General features: G+C 36.6%; 3 protein-coding genes across 3 annotated transcripts in view; all 3 read left to right on the top strand.

Moving 5' to 3' along the window:
• The window catches only part of LOC127070651 (glypican-6), a 265597-nt gene that overhangs the window by 1368 nt on the left and 246305 nt on the right, over positions 1-17924 (top strand). The window lies entirely within an intron of this gene.
• On the top strand, positions 686-5966 carry LOC127070648 (uncharacterized). Its single transcript, XM_051008889.1, has 2 exons — positions 686-3902; positions 5089-5966. The coding sequence occupies exons 1-2, from the start codon at positions 2642-2644 to the stop codon at positions 5880-5882; spliced, it is 2055 nt and encodes a 684-aa protein (XP_050864846.1). The 5' UTR covers positions 686-2641; the 3' UTR covers positions 5883-5966.
• Positions 16499-17924, top strand: part of LOC127070664 (uncharacterized) — a 7756-nt gene continuing 6330 nt past the window's right edge. Inside the window, exon 1 of the mRNA XM_051008952.1 lies at positions 16499-16813. The gene's annotated coding sequence lies outside the window, so the exon portion shown is untranslated. The remainder of the gene's footprint in view (positions 16814-17924) is intronic.

Here is a 17924-nt window from a genome sequence, read left to right as displayed (position 1 = left end):
TAAGCTTCGTCGTTGAAACCGAGCTAGATAAGCGATTTACAAAGAAATTAATAACGAATAATTATAGAGAACTTTAACTGTTATCTACGAAAAAGAACAATATATAGTAATATGTATATATATATATATATATATATATATAAATATTATTTTTTTACGATTTTGAGCATTACAATCTTTCAATTAATCCATATTTTTTTAAATCTGATAACTTATCAACCATGGTGCTAGTTTAGAAGTCTAAAGAACAAGAAGAAGAAGAAGAAGAAGAAGAAGAAGAATGAGAGAAAGATACATACACATAAATACACATACATCCATACATATATACACACATATATACACAGTATGACCTAAGATAACTTTCGTCATTACATTTGTCTCCTATTTTCGATGTATCCTTTTTAGAGTTCATTCAGGCTATCCTAAAGTTTTATATAGAAAAGAAAAACATAATGTAACGATGATATTATCGCATAGAAGAAAGATAAGAAATTTTGTCTTAGAAAATAGTATATTGAGACACTTCGATAGTAATACATACATAAGTATGTACACACATACGTACACATACATACATATATACATACACACACATACATACATCATACACATACATACATACATACATCATACATACATGCATACGCATATACATATATATATATGCACCAAAGTATCGTAGCTTTCTCATTCTCGTCCATTTAAAGGACACGACAAGCTATCGAGCGCTAGGTCGGTCGCCTAGCTAGCTAGCTAGCTGAGGATTAAAGACTTGCTACAGAGAATGCTGAGAGAACGTTGAAGCGTATCGGAAATACCGAATCGAGCCGAGCCGTGCCGAGCGAGTACCGACCGACGTGTTTTCTCGGAGAGCTTCTACGTTTTACGGGACTACTTCGTATCGCGGAGCAAAAAGATAGATAGAAAGAAAGAGAAACAGAATGAAAGAAATAAAGAAAGAAAGACAGAGATAGATAGATAGATAGATAGAAAAAGAAAGAAACAGAGAGAGAGAGAGAGAGAGAGAGAGAATTAAGATTCGACGTAAGTCGCCTTACAAACGATTTCAAGTTTTCAAACAGCGAACGAAACCTAAATAACATAACAGATAACCCAAATATACGTAATACCTAACGAATATATTCAAAGAGAGATAATGAAAAAGGAAGAATAATTCATTATCAGAATGATCGATCGAAAGGATTACGTTAACAGGATTTTCGATCGAGTGTTACGTATATTATAGTTTGGTTGAAAAGAGTCGAGGAGGTGGAAGAAGAAAATGAAGATGAAGATGAAGAAGAAGAAGATGAAGAAGAGAAGATGAAGAAGAAGAAGAAGTAGAAGAAGTAGTAGAAGTCGGTGGTAGTGTGGTTCGATGTTGGAGCAATGACGATGGGAAGCCGAGCGGAGCCGATCGGAGCCGAACAAGGCGCGATGTCCGTTTCGAAGCGGATTCGAGAGGCTAGCATGATCCGTCGTGTCGTAGAGAAACATAATATATCGGTGAGGGGGAGGTGAGGAGGTAGAGAACGACGAAGGAGAAGGAGGAGAAGGAGGAGAAAGAGAAGGAGGAGGAGGAGGAGGAGGAGAAGGAGGAGGAGGAGAAGGAGGAGTTGGAAGGGTCGACGGAAGGAGGAAAAGAAAGAAGGATCGTAATAATGAGGAGCTCTGTGAGAAGAGACTACGAGGGTGCGGGAGAAGGTCGGATGGAAGGAAGAGGGTCTTTTCTCGGGAAACGATCAGTCAGTGTGGTGGTCCAGCGAGAAGGACGAGGACGCGTCCTTGGTGTTTGTCGGTCGAGGTAGTTATCGTGAGGGGTAGATTCGTCACTGTCCAACGATAACTGTTACGACGACGACGACGACGACGACGACGACGACGACGACGACGACGACGACGACGACGACGACGACGGTGGTAACGAAAACGACGATATCGACGAAGAGAGGATCGTTCGAGGAGGAAGAAAAGAGAGAGAGAGAGAGAGAGGGAGAGAGAAAGAGAGAGAGAGAGAAAGGAGAAAGAAGTGAATCGAGAGAGTAGAGTAGCGAAAAGAGAGGAGGGGTGGTGGTGGTGTTGGAGAGGAGGAAAAGAGTCCGACACATACAGTAAGGAGAGAGAGTGAGTCTCCTCGAGCGTGTAGAGAGGCGCCGCCGAATCGAGCCGGGCCGAGCCGAGCCGCGCCGAGAGTTAGCGTTGAGGCCAAGTCGAGCTGTGCCGAGCTGCGCCGAGCTGAGCCGAAGGTTATACCGGTGTCAGCCTGCACGAGCAGGCGCGCGCGTCCTCTCCTCTTGCGCGCGTCCAGCCGAGCGAGTAAGCGAGTAAGCGAGCGAACGAGCAAGCAAGCAAGCAAGCAAGCAAGCAAGGAAGGAAGGAAGAAAGGAAGCGAGCGGAGTAGCCGATAAACGAGTAAGTCGGAGCAGCAAGCAAGCAAGCAAGCAAGCAACTAACTCGAAGATCGTAGGAGGACGTCATCGAGTAAAGGAAAAGAAGGCGGCAATAAGACGGAGGTAAAAGGTAGAGGAGAAGATAGATAGAGATAGTATAGAATATAAAAGTGATCCGCGAGCGCGTGTGTGCGCGTCTCTGATCGCGGCTGATTCTCGCGCGCGCGCGCTCTCATCGCCGGCCGTGTATGGACGTCGTCACGCATGGTGCACGCACCGAGGAGGACAAGGCTCAAGCCCTGGAATCCGGCTCTCGTCTACGTTCCTCCGCGCGGCTCGGTTTCAACTCCTCTTCCTCGTCGGCTGCATCATCAGCGACAACAACAACAGCAGCAGCAGCAGCAGCAGGAACAGCAGCAGCAACAACAGCAGGAGGAGGAGGAGGAGGAGGAGGAGGAGGTGGTGGTGGTAGTGGTGGTGGAGGTTCGTCGGGAATTAACAACAGCAGCAGCAGCGGCGGCAACGCAACCACCACTGGCAGCAGCACCACTGGTAATAGCACCACCAACGCCACTACCACCTGCCGAGCATCAACCAAGCGTAAGAGAAAGAAGAGAAGGCGTCAACGACGAAGCAGCAACGCGGCGAACGACGACAACGACGACGACGACGTCGTCGAGGATCTTCCAGCCGTCCTTGACTCCTCCTCCTCCTCGCTCGTCTCATCCTCCGGTACATCCTCGCGCCACCTCGGCTCATCCGTCGGTCTCCTCGAGGACAATCTTTTACCACCGCCGCCGCCACCGGCACCGGCTACTGGCAATAACACCAACAACAATAACACAGGTGTTACCGGCACATCTACCAGAAGAAGTCTCGCTCAGCAGGTTGACGACGAAGGTAATACTACGACGACATCGTCCCGCCAACATCGACACCATCACAACAACAACAACAACAACAACAGCGTCAGCGGTAACCACCACCACCGTCAGCAGCAACGAGCCGAGGATAACGACGATAACACTGCTACTGGCGGTGGTGGTAGAACCCGTGGAGAAGCTCAAGAGGAATACAACAACAACAACCACGAGGAAGAAGAGGAAGACGAGGAGGTGGTGGACGAGGAAAGATCGAACGAGAGGAATCATCGTTCTGAACGTAGAGGCTCATCGCCGACTATTACGGCACTGCGAAACGGAGGGAATAGCAGCAACACGCGTTCAGCGTCGGCGGCCGCGGCTTCGACTGCTGCCGCTTCATCTTCTTCCTCATCCGTACCAATTCTCGGCGACATCACGTTTCTCAATCGCAGGACGGCCAAACGATCGGCCAGGAGATGTAACAACGCGAGCGGTCGCAGGAACGCGATGACGATGGATCTCCAGAGGCTGATCAATGAGGTGCACGCGAGACCGGCTATCTGGGATCAGAAGAACGTCAACTATCACAATCGCGACGTCATACTGAAGATGTGGCGGGAGATCGCGAGAGCCTGCGAAGTTTCCAGTGAGTACAAGAGAGAGAGAGAGAAAGAGAGAAAGAGAGATGTTAACACACTGCTCTGGTGCAAGAGCGTTGAAGTAAGAGAGATAGATGATAGGTGTTATATTTATGTGTGTACTCTACGTGAATAGATGTATGCGTATGGATTGAGAGAGAGAGAGAGAGAGAGAAAGAGAGAGGGTGAGGGTGGTTGGGAGGGAGGGAGGTAGAGGGTAAGAGGTTATGGTATAAAGATATAGAGGGAGCTCGCAGAGAACGTACAACTCGAAAGAATGAATCGAACTTCGAGATCTCTGTCTCTTAGTTGGAAGCGGGAAATTCAAACGACTCGACTAGCGTTCGCACTTTATCGTCGTTCTCTATCGTTTCGATTCATCGTTGATAAAAGGTTACGCGGGGGTGGTATCGTCCATATCGACGCGGACGCGTCGGGAACTAAGTTCATGCGGTAGATACTTTAGGAAGTGTGTTGATAGATGGCACTGAGCTTCGGACTCGATCGTCTTACTTTTTAGCGCGATATACCCGGGAGATTATTTTTAAATGATATATTTGTTTTGTTTATATATACATATATATGTGTGTGTGTGTATATATATACGTATATATATATATATATGGCTGTGAAAGATTTTTGACTAGATTTAAATAGTATATACCTTTTCTTTTCTTTTCTTTCTTTCTTTCTTTCTTTCTTTCTTTCTTTTCTCTTTCTCCCCATCCTAAATAGATCTATCGGTATTGCTCCGTATTATTAATATATTTAATGGAGATATATTATAGTTCGTTTAAGAATAGAACAGTTCGCAATAACAAGAGGAGTTTGCCCTTTCGTTGGACGTCTTTTGAATAAATAGTTATCCTACGCGAATTTATGATCAGTCTCTATCTTCGTCGTCGAAAATACGTATTAACAGGAACGATCGACTTAAAGTGAGACAAACTGCTCGATAAAATGACGAAACGAACGACCTAGTAGTTGTAATCTTTTAAAAGGCCAATTCGATAAGAGGAGCAAGCTCCCGTTAATTCTTAAGCAATGTTCATTCGTAATGCGGACAAATTGATTCCGCGTATGACTTGCTTCTTGTATATTTACTTCTTCTTCTTCTTCTTCTTCTTCTTCTTCTTCTTCTTCTTCTTCTTCTTCTTCTTCTTCTTTCTTTGTTTCTCTTCTTTCTTTTTCTAGCCGACGTCGCCAAATCGAAATGGAAGCACCTCAGAGACAACTTCAGGAACGAGTTGAAGAAGACTTATCGGGGAAAATGCGATGGGAGTCTTGGTGGCGGTAGCGAACACGATTCGAAGTGGGTCTGGTTTAGGAGCCTCTTTTTCTTGAGGGACCAAATGAATTCTAGGGTGATCGGGTGCGCCCTTAATCAAAATTGTGCGGCCCTACGTTCCTCGCCCGACGGTACGCAGATAGAACCACAAATCGATATACTCGAAGGTCACGAGGAAACCCAATTCGATGATTTAGACGGTGACTCGTGTCAATCGTTGTTATCGAACGACGACGGTCTCCATCATGTTATGCCACCTCCTAAAATGAATAAAATCGGAAGGAAACGAACCCTTATGGAAGCCATGGACAACGATTATCCTGAAATGGATAGGAAAAGGTACGACGCGTTACAGAAGAGATTGGTCCTTGGTCAGGACGAGGAAGACGACACTTACCACTTTTTAATGAGCGTCAGAAACCCTTTGAGAAGTCTTCCCCTCGATAGACAAATGTTTGTCAGGCTAAAGATCCAAGAGCTCGTCTACAACGAGATTAATTCGCAAAATCATCAGTTACGTAGCTACGACGGCTCGCAAGACGTTAAACCGTTGAAAGGACAAAACGACAATGGCAATGGCACAGCTGGTAATGGTGGAAATGGTGGAAATGGTGATGTCGTTAGCGACATGTCGAACCCTGCCTCGTTGCTACAGAATTGCGCTACCGAGGGCTCGAGCGATGACGCTTTCTTCGGCTGAAAATTTTATTTATAGTTTACGTTATTAAACTGTAAGAACAATAATTTTATTAATAGAGAATAAACGACCGTATTTTTTCAACAAGGACACGTTTCATAATAACGTAAAGAGAAATATCGTGATAATCGCGGATTGACGCGAATACGTTTTTTAACAAAAAAAAAAGAAAAAGAAAGAAAGAAAGAAACTAAAGTATTTTTCTTGCGGCAGCAGCTTTCTTTTTTTTTTTTTTTAAGAATATTATGGAATTAATAGGAAGAACATGGACGACGAAAAGTAGACGATTTAAATGTGATTGATCGATCTACTTAATTCGCCTAAAATAGTTGAAATTTAACGATTTCAAAAGCTTCGATTCGACGAAAGGAAAAGAAACTAATTACGAATCGCTTTGCTATTAGTGAATTCGATATTTCGGATAACTCGTTGTCCCGTTGAATGATAAGAGAACGAAAGAAAGCAAAAAGGTTTGCACGTTTTTTTTTCAAAACCTAAAAGCAAAAACTCTTTGCTTTCTCGTTAATAATTACCATAGTCTTTCAGTCGTAGGATTTTAGCAAGACGCCTACGTGTTTTACCTACACTGACGATTTAATTAACGAGGTTTTCTCTTGGCAAGGATCCGCTACCGTTATCGTTAACGCAACAAACGTTGTCGTGTCAACGTGTAGAACGTTACAACAACGGCTCGTAATTATTTTGCATTTGCTAATTGGTCGGTCGTGTTGCTTGGTCTCGAGAGCAATTTAACCGACGATCCATTTCACATTTCTTACTTTTTTTTCTTTTTTTTTTTTTTTTTTAATTCATAACGATTACGTATATACGGACAGGTAGACACGATAATGTGTCGGTTCAAAATTTCTTTTTCTTTTTCTTTTTTAGTTAAGACAAAATCTATGAATTTACGACGTTCAGGATAATTATCATTATTATTAATTATGCAAATAGAGAGAGAGAAAGAGAGAGAGAGAGAGAGAGAGACAAGTAGAAAAAATAATAAGAAAGATATTGATTTTTCTAACGGGGAATATTCTCTTTTTTTTTTCTTTTTTTTCGTTTTTTTTTCTTTCTTTCTTCATTACACTTTTCTTTCTTTCCTTCTTTCTTTTTTTTTCGTTTCTTTTTTACAGAAACGTTCGCGTAAAGAATGATAAGAGAAATGGATTTTTTTTTCTCTCTTTCTCTTTCTCTATTTCTTTTTTTTCTTTTGCGTTCCACCGAGTATATGTTCACCTTTTAAATGAAACATCGGAATGTTTCCCGTTTAGATGAAGCGTGTTATCTGTTCCCTGACACACAGAGCTAGCTACAGTTTCAACCTGTTATTGTCTTCTCTTAGGCACCAGCTGCGGTACATCGGCGAAGCCTTTCATATTCTCATACTCTCCGTTCCATTCTCACGTTCGATACTTGCGAACTTCATACTCCATACATATTTACTCGATCGTTCATTAAATTATAAATTATCATCGAAAATATGGAATATTGAAAGCAAGCTTCGAATTGTTACGATCAAAATTCGACAGATCGAACTACGATCAAACATTTCTACAATTCTTTACGTATTTAAAAGTTATCAGATCGCGAACGAAAAACTTCACTCTTTTCTTTTTTTCTTTTCTCTCTCTTTTTTTTTCTTTTTTAACATCCATACAACAGTATTCGTATTAATTAATTCATTCATTAACAAATTGACAATTATCTACGTTTATTTATAAAAAAAAAGAAGAAGAAAAAAAGAAACAATAACCCTTTTTTCTTTCAAACGACCGGATAAATTGACTCTTAAAGAAATAAGATAATATATCTTATCTACGATAGCATCTTGTTGCGAATACATTATTATTATTACGTATCCATTAACTTTTGTTTATCAGAAAATTTCTCCATCGAGCCATTTGCCATCTTTGATAATTATCTTTATTGGTAATCGATTCGTATGATCTATCTATCAATAAGTCTATCGGTAAAAGAAAATGTCTCTCTTTAAATTCCGTCCGTGTTTTAGCTCGATACGAGTCGAAAGATAACGTTCGTCATCAGCAACGTGCTTTCGTTCGTAACCAAAGGAGATAAGGAGATGCACGTCCTTGAATGATAAATTCCATACATACATACATACATACATACATACATACATATATACATACATATATGTGTATGTATATACATTTATGTGTATGTAGCGTGTAAAACGAAATCTAGATGTACCACTGACACACACCATAGACCAATAACAACAGCAGCACAGCGGCCATCTTAACGGAGACGAGCCTTTGGAGACAAGTGAACGCCATTGTATCGCCTCGACGCCATTAAACTCGTCGAGATAACGTCGTTCGACAGGAGTTTGCACTAGTTCCAGGATATTCCCTCTCTGTTTTACACCAAACTTCGCGTTGTTATTATTATTATTATTATTATTCACCCACCTGGATATCTATAACGTTGAACGAGCTAGTTATTGGACATTGAAGTGTCTTCTCGGCCATCGAAATGCCAGAAGCCTTTTTTTAGATTTAATTAAAACCACGACGTATACGAATACCTTTTTCTTTTTTTTTTTAACGAACGAATTTAACCGATAAACAATGTTATCTCTTTTTTTTGTTTTTTGTTTTTTTTTGTTTCAATCATTTTATTTTTTTCATAGAGTTTTATTAACCGAATCGATTCTCTACCTCTCGTACTTCGTACCTCGATATTCAATTTATTTTATTCGCTTCTTTTTTCTACTTTTTATCCTTCCTCTTCTTCTTCTTTTTCTTTATCTAATTATTTCCATTCCTTTATCCTCTCGGCCTATTTTCTTTCTCTCTCTCTCTCTCTCTCTCTCTCTTTTTTCTTTTTTCGACTTCTTCCTTAAGCCAATTTCCTTTCTTATTTTATCCTCTTTGATCAATTTTTGTTCTCCTTTTTTTTTTCTTCCCCTCTCTTTCTTCCTTCCTCGTTCTTCCTTAGACGATGAAAGGATTTATTGCGATATAAATTTCTACGATATATAATAATCTTCTCGTTAGATTCACTCCCGATTTATGATATTAACCTGCCATCTTGAATTTTACGTTGCTTCGATCCAATTGGATGGAATAGGAAAAAAAAAAATTATCAAAGTGGAGGAAGATATAAGGTGAAAAAGAGAGACGAAGATTGGTGGTATGGAAATTCAGTATACTTTGAAATTTTCTTTCATCGTTGATTTCCTCTTCATTCATTCATTCACTCTATCTATCCATCCATCCATCCATCCATCTATCTATCTATCTATTTCTATTTATGTCTCTATCTTTAACAGAGAAATTCACGAAATAACGAGGTAACTTTTCGTTCGGGACTAAGCAACCGTGTCGTCTAGACGGGATGTACTATATTTGCACGGTATATTGCACCAGTTGAATACGTTATTCGAAAGTCTGCCATGGCCGTGTGCTCGACAGACCACTCGGTTTTCCATACAAAAGAGGATTAGCATCGTCTTCTTTCTTTTCTTTTCTTTTCTTTTCTTTTCTTTTCTTTTCTTCCTTCCTTCCTTCCTTTCTTTTTTTTCTTTATTTCTTTTCTACCTACCTTCCACTCTCTCTTTCTCTAAAGCTATGACGTTCTCTATTCTATTCTTTCCAACTTCACACCAGTTTCTCCATCGAAAAACCAATATGACGTCGGCCTTATGGTTTCTTGCACGACAATGAGAGAAACTATTCTTCCTACCTTTTGTAACATTTATTTTACGTGTTCTATGGTTCCCCAAGGGAACGAAAAATAAGAGATGAGATCGGATCGGATGAGAAATATAATATGCGATTGCTATATATCATGAACAAATGTTAAATATTTATATCGTCGTCTTGTTTTATATCGTTTAAAAAAAAAAAGAAAAAAAAACAATTCTATGAAATATTCTCACGTAGGACTATCGAATAGATTTTTTTTTCGAAAGTTTTTTCTGAAAAAAAAAAGAAACAAGAACGAACGAACGAACGAAGTTTTTTTAAAGAGTTCGATATAACGATGGTTGATAAAATATGATAAAATTTGTCGGAGAAGTTAAGCATACGAGCTTTTTAAATTTTATTCTTCTGTCGTATATATGGCTTTTAGTTTTCGTTTAGTACGATGATAGGGAGTTTAAAGGAAACGTAATTTCGAAGAGAAGAGGGCCTCTTCTTTATCCTCTTCTTTTTCTTTTTCTTCTTCTTCTTCTCCTCCTCCTCTTGAGAGTCGCGTGTGTCTCTCGCTTTGAAGTCGTAGCATAGACGTGCAGAATAGAAAACGCGTTTACCTTTTGTCTGGGAACACCGTGTTCGAATACATATATATATATATATATATATATATATATATATATATACACACACGCACAACATATATATATAAATGTACGAGAGCGAAAAAAAGCCGCGGAGACGAACCAAGTGAGAGAAAAAAGAAGAGAGAGAGAGAGAGAGAGACTTTCTTTGATCACTAAGTAAAATGCAATCACATCCTATCTCTTTTTCTTTTTTTTTTAATTTTTTTTTCTTTTTTTTAAATATTTTTTTTCAGCTTTTTTCCCTTTCTCTCCATCTCCGCCACTCTTCTTTCTGCCTATCCTTTCTTTCTTTCTTTCTTTCTTTCTTCCTTTCTTTTATTTTTCATTTTTTATTTTATTTTTTTTATTATTATTTTTTTTTATCTTTTTTCTATATCCTCGAAGCATTTCCAGTGCACCATAAAAGGGTTCATTCTCCGTAACCCGCGGCTTTACGTTCGATAACATCTATCTATAGGGTGTCTTGTAAATATCCAACCAGGGAAGATCGTCCTGTTCGATTATTCATGAGAAAGAAAATTCGATAAGTTCGATCGGATTGGATCTAACCAAAGAGATCGTTCTACGAGATCGTAATACTATTTGTTTTAGATTAATCATAGTTATCATAACTCTACCTGCAAACATACATACATACATACAAACATATATATATATATATATATATATGAAGACAGAATGATTTATAGATTTATTCAAGAGAGAAACGGTAATGGATACGAGTAAGAAAATATCTTTATCTATTCAACAGATCTACTCTAATGCGAGCATAACCGAAAGCAATGATATATTCTGGCGCTTAGTACATAGATACATACGTAATACATACATACATACATGTATACATACGTCACGGTCTGTGTCATGGCTTAATTACTTGTCGTTAGACGTATATACGTATTCTCTACATATACGTATACATGCACATAACACGTCCCATTATGGCAAGTGCACATCGTATAGTCCGCACGTCATAATTTCATGTTATTATGCGCGAACTTGCTACTCTCGACCGATTAAAACTCGACGAACGCAATTATCGCGCTGCTTGTTCTTTTCCTTTTCTTTTCTTTTTTTTTTTTTTTTTTTTTTTCTTTTCGTTGTGCCTTAGCCACTCTAAGCCCGGTTATACGTACGTACGGTTAAACTACATGAGACGACGAACGGGCTTAACGAGATACTCGAAGAAAAACGCATAGCACGCGTAAGTATTTCTTTTTTCTTTTTTTCATTTTTTTACTTCTCCACGTTGGTCATATGTTTTATTCATAGATTTACTTTAGCATAATATTATTGTGAGATCCGAGCGAGTCTATCCGCGTGAATTCTATTCGTATAATAAGATCGATGTAAATCGATAAATACTTAACGTATTTAGATGTGGAAGGGAATGGAGAGAGAAGAAGGAACGTTTCAAAATTTCTACGATTAATATATAATATATACCAATAGAGAGAGAGTCGTTAACGTAGATAACTTATCGGATAAATTTCTTTGTTTCTTTTTCTTTTTCTTTTTTCTTTTTCTTTTCTCTTTTTTTCAACGTACGATATCGAAAGTACAAATACACGATGTGATCACTTTTAAGATGTAATCGAGAGATTAGAATCTATGGTGCTCCCGGTTTTACACCGGCTAAACTTGTTTCGAAAAGGGGAACAGAAACACTCGTGTCGTTAACTCGTCGACTCGACGTGATCGCGAACGAAGAACAAAGTAGATCCGTTCGTTGGAAGTGAAATAAAAGAAAAGTTAAAAGGAAGAAAAAAGAAAGAAAAATATATATATATATAAAAAAAAAAATAAGAAGAAGAAAAAGAAAGACACTCGTCTCAGTCTCTCTGTCGTTTCTCTCTTTGTAGCCGGCCTTACCGGTCCGCCAACGTTCTTCTTGCGACTCCTTGGGTACTTAGCTGCATCTTACGTGAATTAATTGTGATAGGACGGAGATAGGAACGAAATAAAACGATACAATCGATTTTATTGGCGATCCTTTATCGATCATTATTTATGCAAATTTTTTACAATCTATAGAATATCAGATTGAAATCAAAAGAGAGAGAGAGAGAGAGATTATTATTACGAGGACAATTCTTTTATATCTTTTTTTATTTTTTTTTATTTATTTATTTTTTTTAAATATTTATGAAGCTTCTTTTCCTTTTTTTTCCCTCTCTCTCTCTCTCTCTCTTCTTTTTCTTCTTTTTTCTTTTTTTTTTTTTTGCTACCTTCCAATAAACATCACTTTGGTTCTTAAACGTCTTTAATGGAAGAGTATGGGCACGCGATGAAAGGCATTCTTTTTCATTATCGACCGTTGGCGAACGACCGACGAAAGTCCTCTCGTGGCTCGTCCTGAAAGCCATTACAGCCTGTTACACTTTGTTACGAGACTATCGTTCGAGAGTACTGGTATAATAAAGTTACTAAGGATAATGTCACTAGACCCTGGAAACTCTGGATAGAATCGGATTAGTCGGATCATTCCCCAACGAAGTAGCTTCATAATCGAAACGATTATTACATATATATGATTATTACATACATATATATATACATACGTATATACATATATACGATTCGTATCGGCGTTGTTTACAAAAAAAAAAAAATGGTTGTATTTATTTATTCATTCATTCATTCATTCATTTCGTTTTAAATCAGAAATAAAATCTGATCCTGAAGCGTTTTTTAATCGATTTGTCGTAAATATTTATCGACGAACTTGATAGATAAAATTAGAACGTCTTTACAACGTCTCGATCGAGTATAGATCACAAATTCCACGATCGATTATCGATCAATAATCATATATATATATATATATATATATATATATATATATATATATATATATATATATACGATTCCTATCGGAGTGGTTTAAAAAAAAGAAAAACTGAATTTATTTATTTATTCATTTATTCATTTATTCATTCATTCATTATTATTATTTTTTTTTTTTTTTTAATCAGAAATAAAATCTGATCTTGAAGCGTTTCTTAATCGATTTATCGTAAATATTTATCGACGAACTTGATAGATAAAATAACAACGTCTCGATCGAATATTATAGATCACTAATTCGATGATCAACAATCGAAGAAATCTTGACTTATTTATTTTTTCTTTCTTCCGCACGAATAATAGAAAAGAGTGAGTGTTAATTAAGATTCGGTGGGAATACGGGAGAATTTTAAGAAACGAAGGACAACGACGAAAGGATACGACGAATGGAAAGGAAGAAACTCTCTCCTCGTCCTTTCTCGGCCGGTCGTAAAATAAGATTTAACTGGCGCCACCCTCGAGATATGTACGCCATGACATACCAAGAATCGTGTGACCCGTAGTGGAGAATATTCTTTTGCTGAATTTTTTTCTTTCTTCTTTTTTTTTTTTTTTCGATGTAGAGTACAAGAGAAAAAGAAAGAAATAAAAAAATAGAAAGAAAGAGAGAGAGAGAGAGAAAGATGAGGTAAATGGCCTTTAGCGTCGATTTATCGAGGTCCCTTGCGAAACGTGAAAATAAGAAATCTTCTTCTTTTTTCATCCTTTTTTCTCTCTTTCTTTCTCTTTATATATATATATATTTTTTTTTTCTCGCTCTTCAAACAATTCTTTTACGATGGTTTCGCATCGTAACGCAAATTTCAATTGGTACGATTAAAGTGTAGGTTATTTTCTATCGTCTCGTTAAATTCGTAATGATCGAAAATATATAAGTGTATGTACATATGTATATATGTATATATGTACGTAATATACAATAGGTGAATATTTGAATAAAATAGGCGCATAGATTAAAACCCACTTGTATTTGATAGAAAATCAAACAAAGATTCTATATCATTGTTTAGGAGAATAGATGTGTATATTATTTCATCTTGTCTTTATTATCGTCGATAGAATTTATTATTATTATTTGCTTTTGCGTACACTTATATACATACATACAAGTACGTATGTATGTGTATATTATATTACGTTCACAGAGAAGAACGTTGACAACTTACGAAGGTAAGTAATTACATCGTGAAAACGGCGAAAGTATATTATTTAAGAGAAAAGAAAGGGACGTGTGAAAGATTAAATAAGTAAGTAACTTACTTACTTACTTACTTACTTACTTACTTACTTACTTACTTACTTACTTACTTAAGGTGAGCATTAACATATCGAGCTTTATCGTACGAGCTCTCGAGTTCGATCAGAAATTCTGAACTTCACCAAATATGGACCTACCTTACGAAGTCCAGCCCCATACGGGTTACGATTTATCGAACGAAGGCGTGAATTCTTTTCTCTTTCTCTCTCTCTCTTTTTTTTTTTACTTTTCGTATCTTTTTTCTACGTACTACACGCGAAAGATTTAAAGTGTGATTTTTCTTTCTAGTTTTTCGTCCACATTATTTTCTCTCTCTCTCTCTCTTTTTTTTTATCGTGAAATCGTACGATTAAAGGGTGATAATCACGAAAATGAGCAAGTCCCTCGGAGACATGGGGATGGTATGACAGAAACACATTACCTCCCATAAAACAGCTGACTGTCCGACACTTTTCTTCTCTTCGTTTCTGGGACTCCGGACTCCGGACGAGGTGTGGTCGCCATTCGTCGTTTAGAACCACGTTGTCGCTCGTCCTTGAAGAAAAAGAAAAAGAGAAAGAGAAAAGAAGGTGCAACGAACGAACGAACGAACGAACGAACGAATGAACGGACTGGATAAAGTAAAATCCTTCTTTTCTCGATCTTGTCTCGTATAAAACTCCGAAAGGAAGATCGAACGGATTTTTATTTCTTTTATTTCTTTTTTATTTATTTATTTATTTATTTTTTTATTATCTTTCTATCGTCCGAGATAATTAAATACTTATTTATTTACTCGAACGCAACAAGTTCTTTTCGTAAAATTGATATATTTGTCGGAGAAGAAAATCTTATCGTATTATCGATGTCTTTTTTTATCATTATTATTTCTATTCTTATTTTTATCATTGTTATTTTTTATCATTATATATATATAATTGAAACATATGTACATGTGTATGTGTATATGTACGTATATGTATGTATGTACGTAAGCACGTTGCAATTTAGAAAAAAAAAAAAAAAGAAAATGTGGGCCGACCTTTTCAAGTCGCACAGATGACAGGTGTCTTTTCAAAGAACGACCGATCAGATTACGCTGTTGAAAGACTCGGAAGAAGAAGGACCCCATAGATTGCTATTTTTAAAGGTCTCCAATATCTTTGAAAGTTCGAAGGCTGAGTTAGGAAAGAAGGAAGCATTCTAACGAAACTTGACTCGTTTAACGATACGTTTGTGAAAGCTCGCGAATGAGGGAAATAAATTCGAAAAGAGAATGATAGAAAATGATAAGAATTCTTTTTCTTTTCTCTCTCTTTTTTTTTTTTTTTTTTTTTTTTAAAGAAAGATTTCAAACTGGACGATTTTTTTAGAGGGATTCAATATCGAGTAATATCTCGAATTGATTCATATCTATTCTTTCGTATATATATATATATGTATATACGTATATAGGGTGTTTTTAAAAATGATAGATTTAATAGGAAAATAATAAAATAAGAAAAAAGAAATTTTATAGGAATGTATACCCGATATACGAGCTCGTTTAATTAGAATCATAATCGTATTTACGTGAGATCTGTTTTTTTTTTAATAATTTTTTTTTAATTCAATAATTTCTTTAATTCTTTTTAATAGAAACTTTTCGACGTAAACACCTTCGGCTAGAATACAGGCTTTTTTAATTTCGTATAATAACATCTTTTAACTCGTTCAAAAGTAGTAGCAGGTGTCGACAAGACGAATACGATATAGCAGTTTTTCAACATCGTAAAGACATTAGATATCTCCACAAATAAAAATCTAATGGATCTGAATGAAATGATCAATTGATCCTTCACGACCGATCCATTTATTATCGAATCTCTCTCGTTTAAAAACTATCTCTTAAGCCGATTGAAAAAAAAAAAAACCTTCTGGTGCATAAATCACATAAACTTTCATACGAATCGTACGAACAGTTCACACAAGTTTTATCTTAAAAATCAATCGTACGATTTCGCCAGCTGATGTCCCATTCGGAAAGATTGATCCGATTATCGAATGAATCCAACGATTATTTCTGACAATGTAGGAATCTCTGACAATATACGAATTATTGGAAAAATATAAAATGACTATAATTCCGAAACAACGAGGTAATATCGGTTGAATATCTTTTGAACATTTTTTTTTCTTTTTTTCTTTTTTTTTCTATTCTACGAAGTCTTCGTTTATTCGACGAAATTGTACCCACATTTTTGGAAACACCCTATATGTATATATATATATATATATATAAGTTTGAGAATTCATTACGAAGGCGGAGATGGATAAGAGAAGTTCCTCGAACGAAGTATAAGGCGAGACGAGAAGAGAATTGGCGCCAAGGCATGCTTGCTAAGGCGCCGAACCGTTTTACGCAGCCGTTGAGGAGATACATGGATACAAACGTAACGCGTTCCGTCCTCGAAAGTGCACCGGTTATTATGTGCTTGTGTTGATATGCATTTTCTACTACGTAGAAAAGTTTGCCTCGACCTACACATGGTGAAAGTAAGTACGTAAGGTATCCCGTACGGTTCGTAATCCCATGGATCGCATGCAAAAGCACGTGCTCTATCACGTAACTTGTAACAAACGTTTTAGTTTTAATATCGATCGAATTCTTTTTTTATTTATTGATTGATTGATTTATTTATTAATAATAATGATGATAGTAATAATAATAATAATAATAATAGTATTATTATGTATAAATATATTAATGATAATAATTGTTATATTAAATATGTTAAAACTAATGGAATTATGTTTGTATTGTATTAATCAAAATATATCGTATGATTAAATAATATATTATAATTATATAACATTAGAATTATGTAATATTTAATGATACGTGATTCTTCATTTCTGTAATATATAATATATTATAGAAATTAAGAAGTTAATCTTTGATATGTTATATTATAACATATCAAATATAATTTCTTATTAAGAATTATATGATACATTATATTAATTATAGTAATCAAATTATTATTATCCCTATTGTTATCATTATTATTAATATTAATAATAATCATCATAATATACATCAATATACAATAATAATAATAATAACAGTAACAATAACAACAACAATTATTATTATCAATCAATAATATTTCTCATTTATTAATACAAGAGAAAACAAGAAATGAAGAAAGAAAAAAATCGATTAAATAAGTAATTATTACAATCTAGACTTCTAATCGGATTTGCATTTACCTTCAACGAACAAAATTAATAGACATTTATTTATTCGACACCAAGTATATATATATCCTCTCCCTTTCCACACATACACGTATATATATGTGTGTTACGTTCCATATATATATATATATATATGGGACACGCGTGTTATCGTTGTTCGACAGTAACACACCGCGTTCAGTAGCTTGACGTGACGTTTCGACAATGAAGCGCCCAATGGAATTTTATCTTGACGATTTCAATTACGCAATTGCGAAACGGGACACGTACGATACGAACGTTTCGATGTTCCTGGGTCCAGTTTCGTTGACTCCTCTCGGATGATTGGGATGAACGATTCAGAGAGAAATTAGAGAGAAAGTGAGACGAACAGAAAAAGAGAAAGAGAGAGAGAGAAAGAAAGAGA

Source organism: Vespula vulgaris, chromosome 19 (genome assembly GCF_905475345.1).
Source record: "Vespula vulgaris chromosome 19, iyVesVulg1.1, whole genome shotgun sequence".
NCBI classification, from domain to species: domain Eukaryota; kingdom Metazoa; phylum Arthropoda; class Insecta; order Hymenoptera; family Vespidae; genus Vespula; species Vespula vulgaris.
The sequence above is the reverse complement of the archived record's forward strand: the minus strand, read 5'-3'. Positions and strand labels throughout refer to the sequence as shown.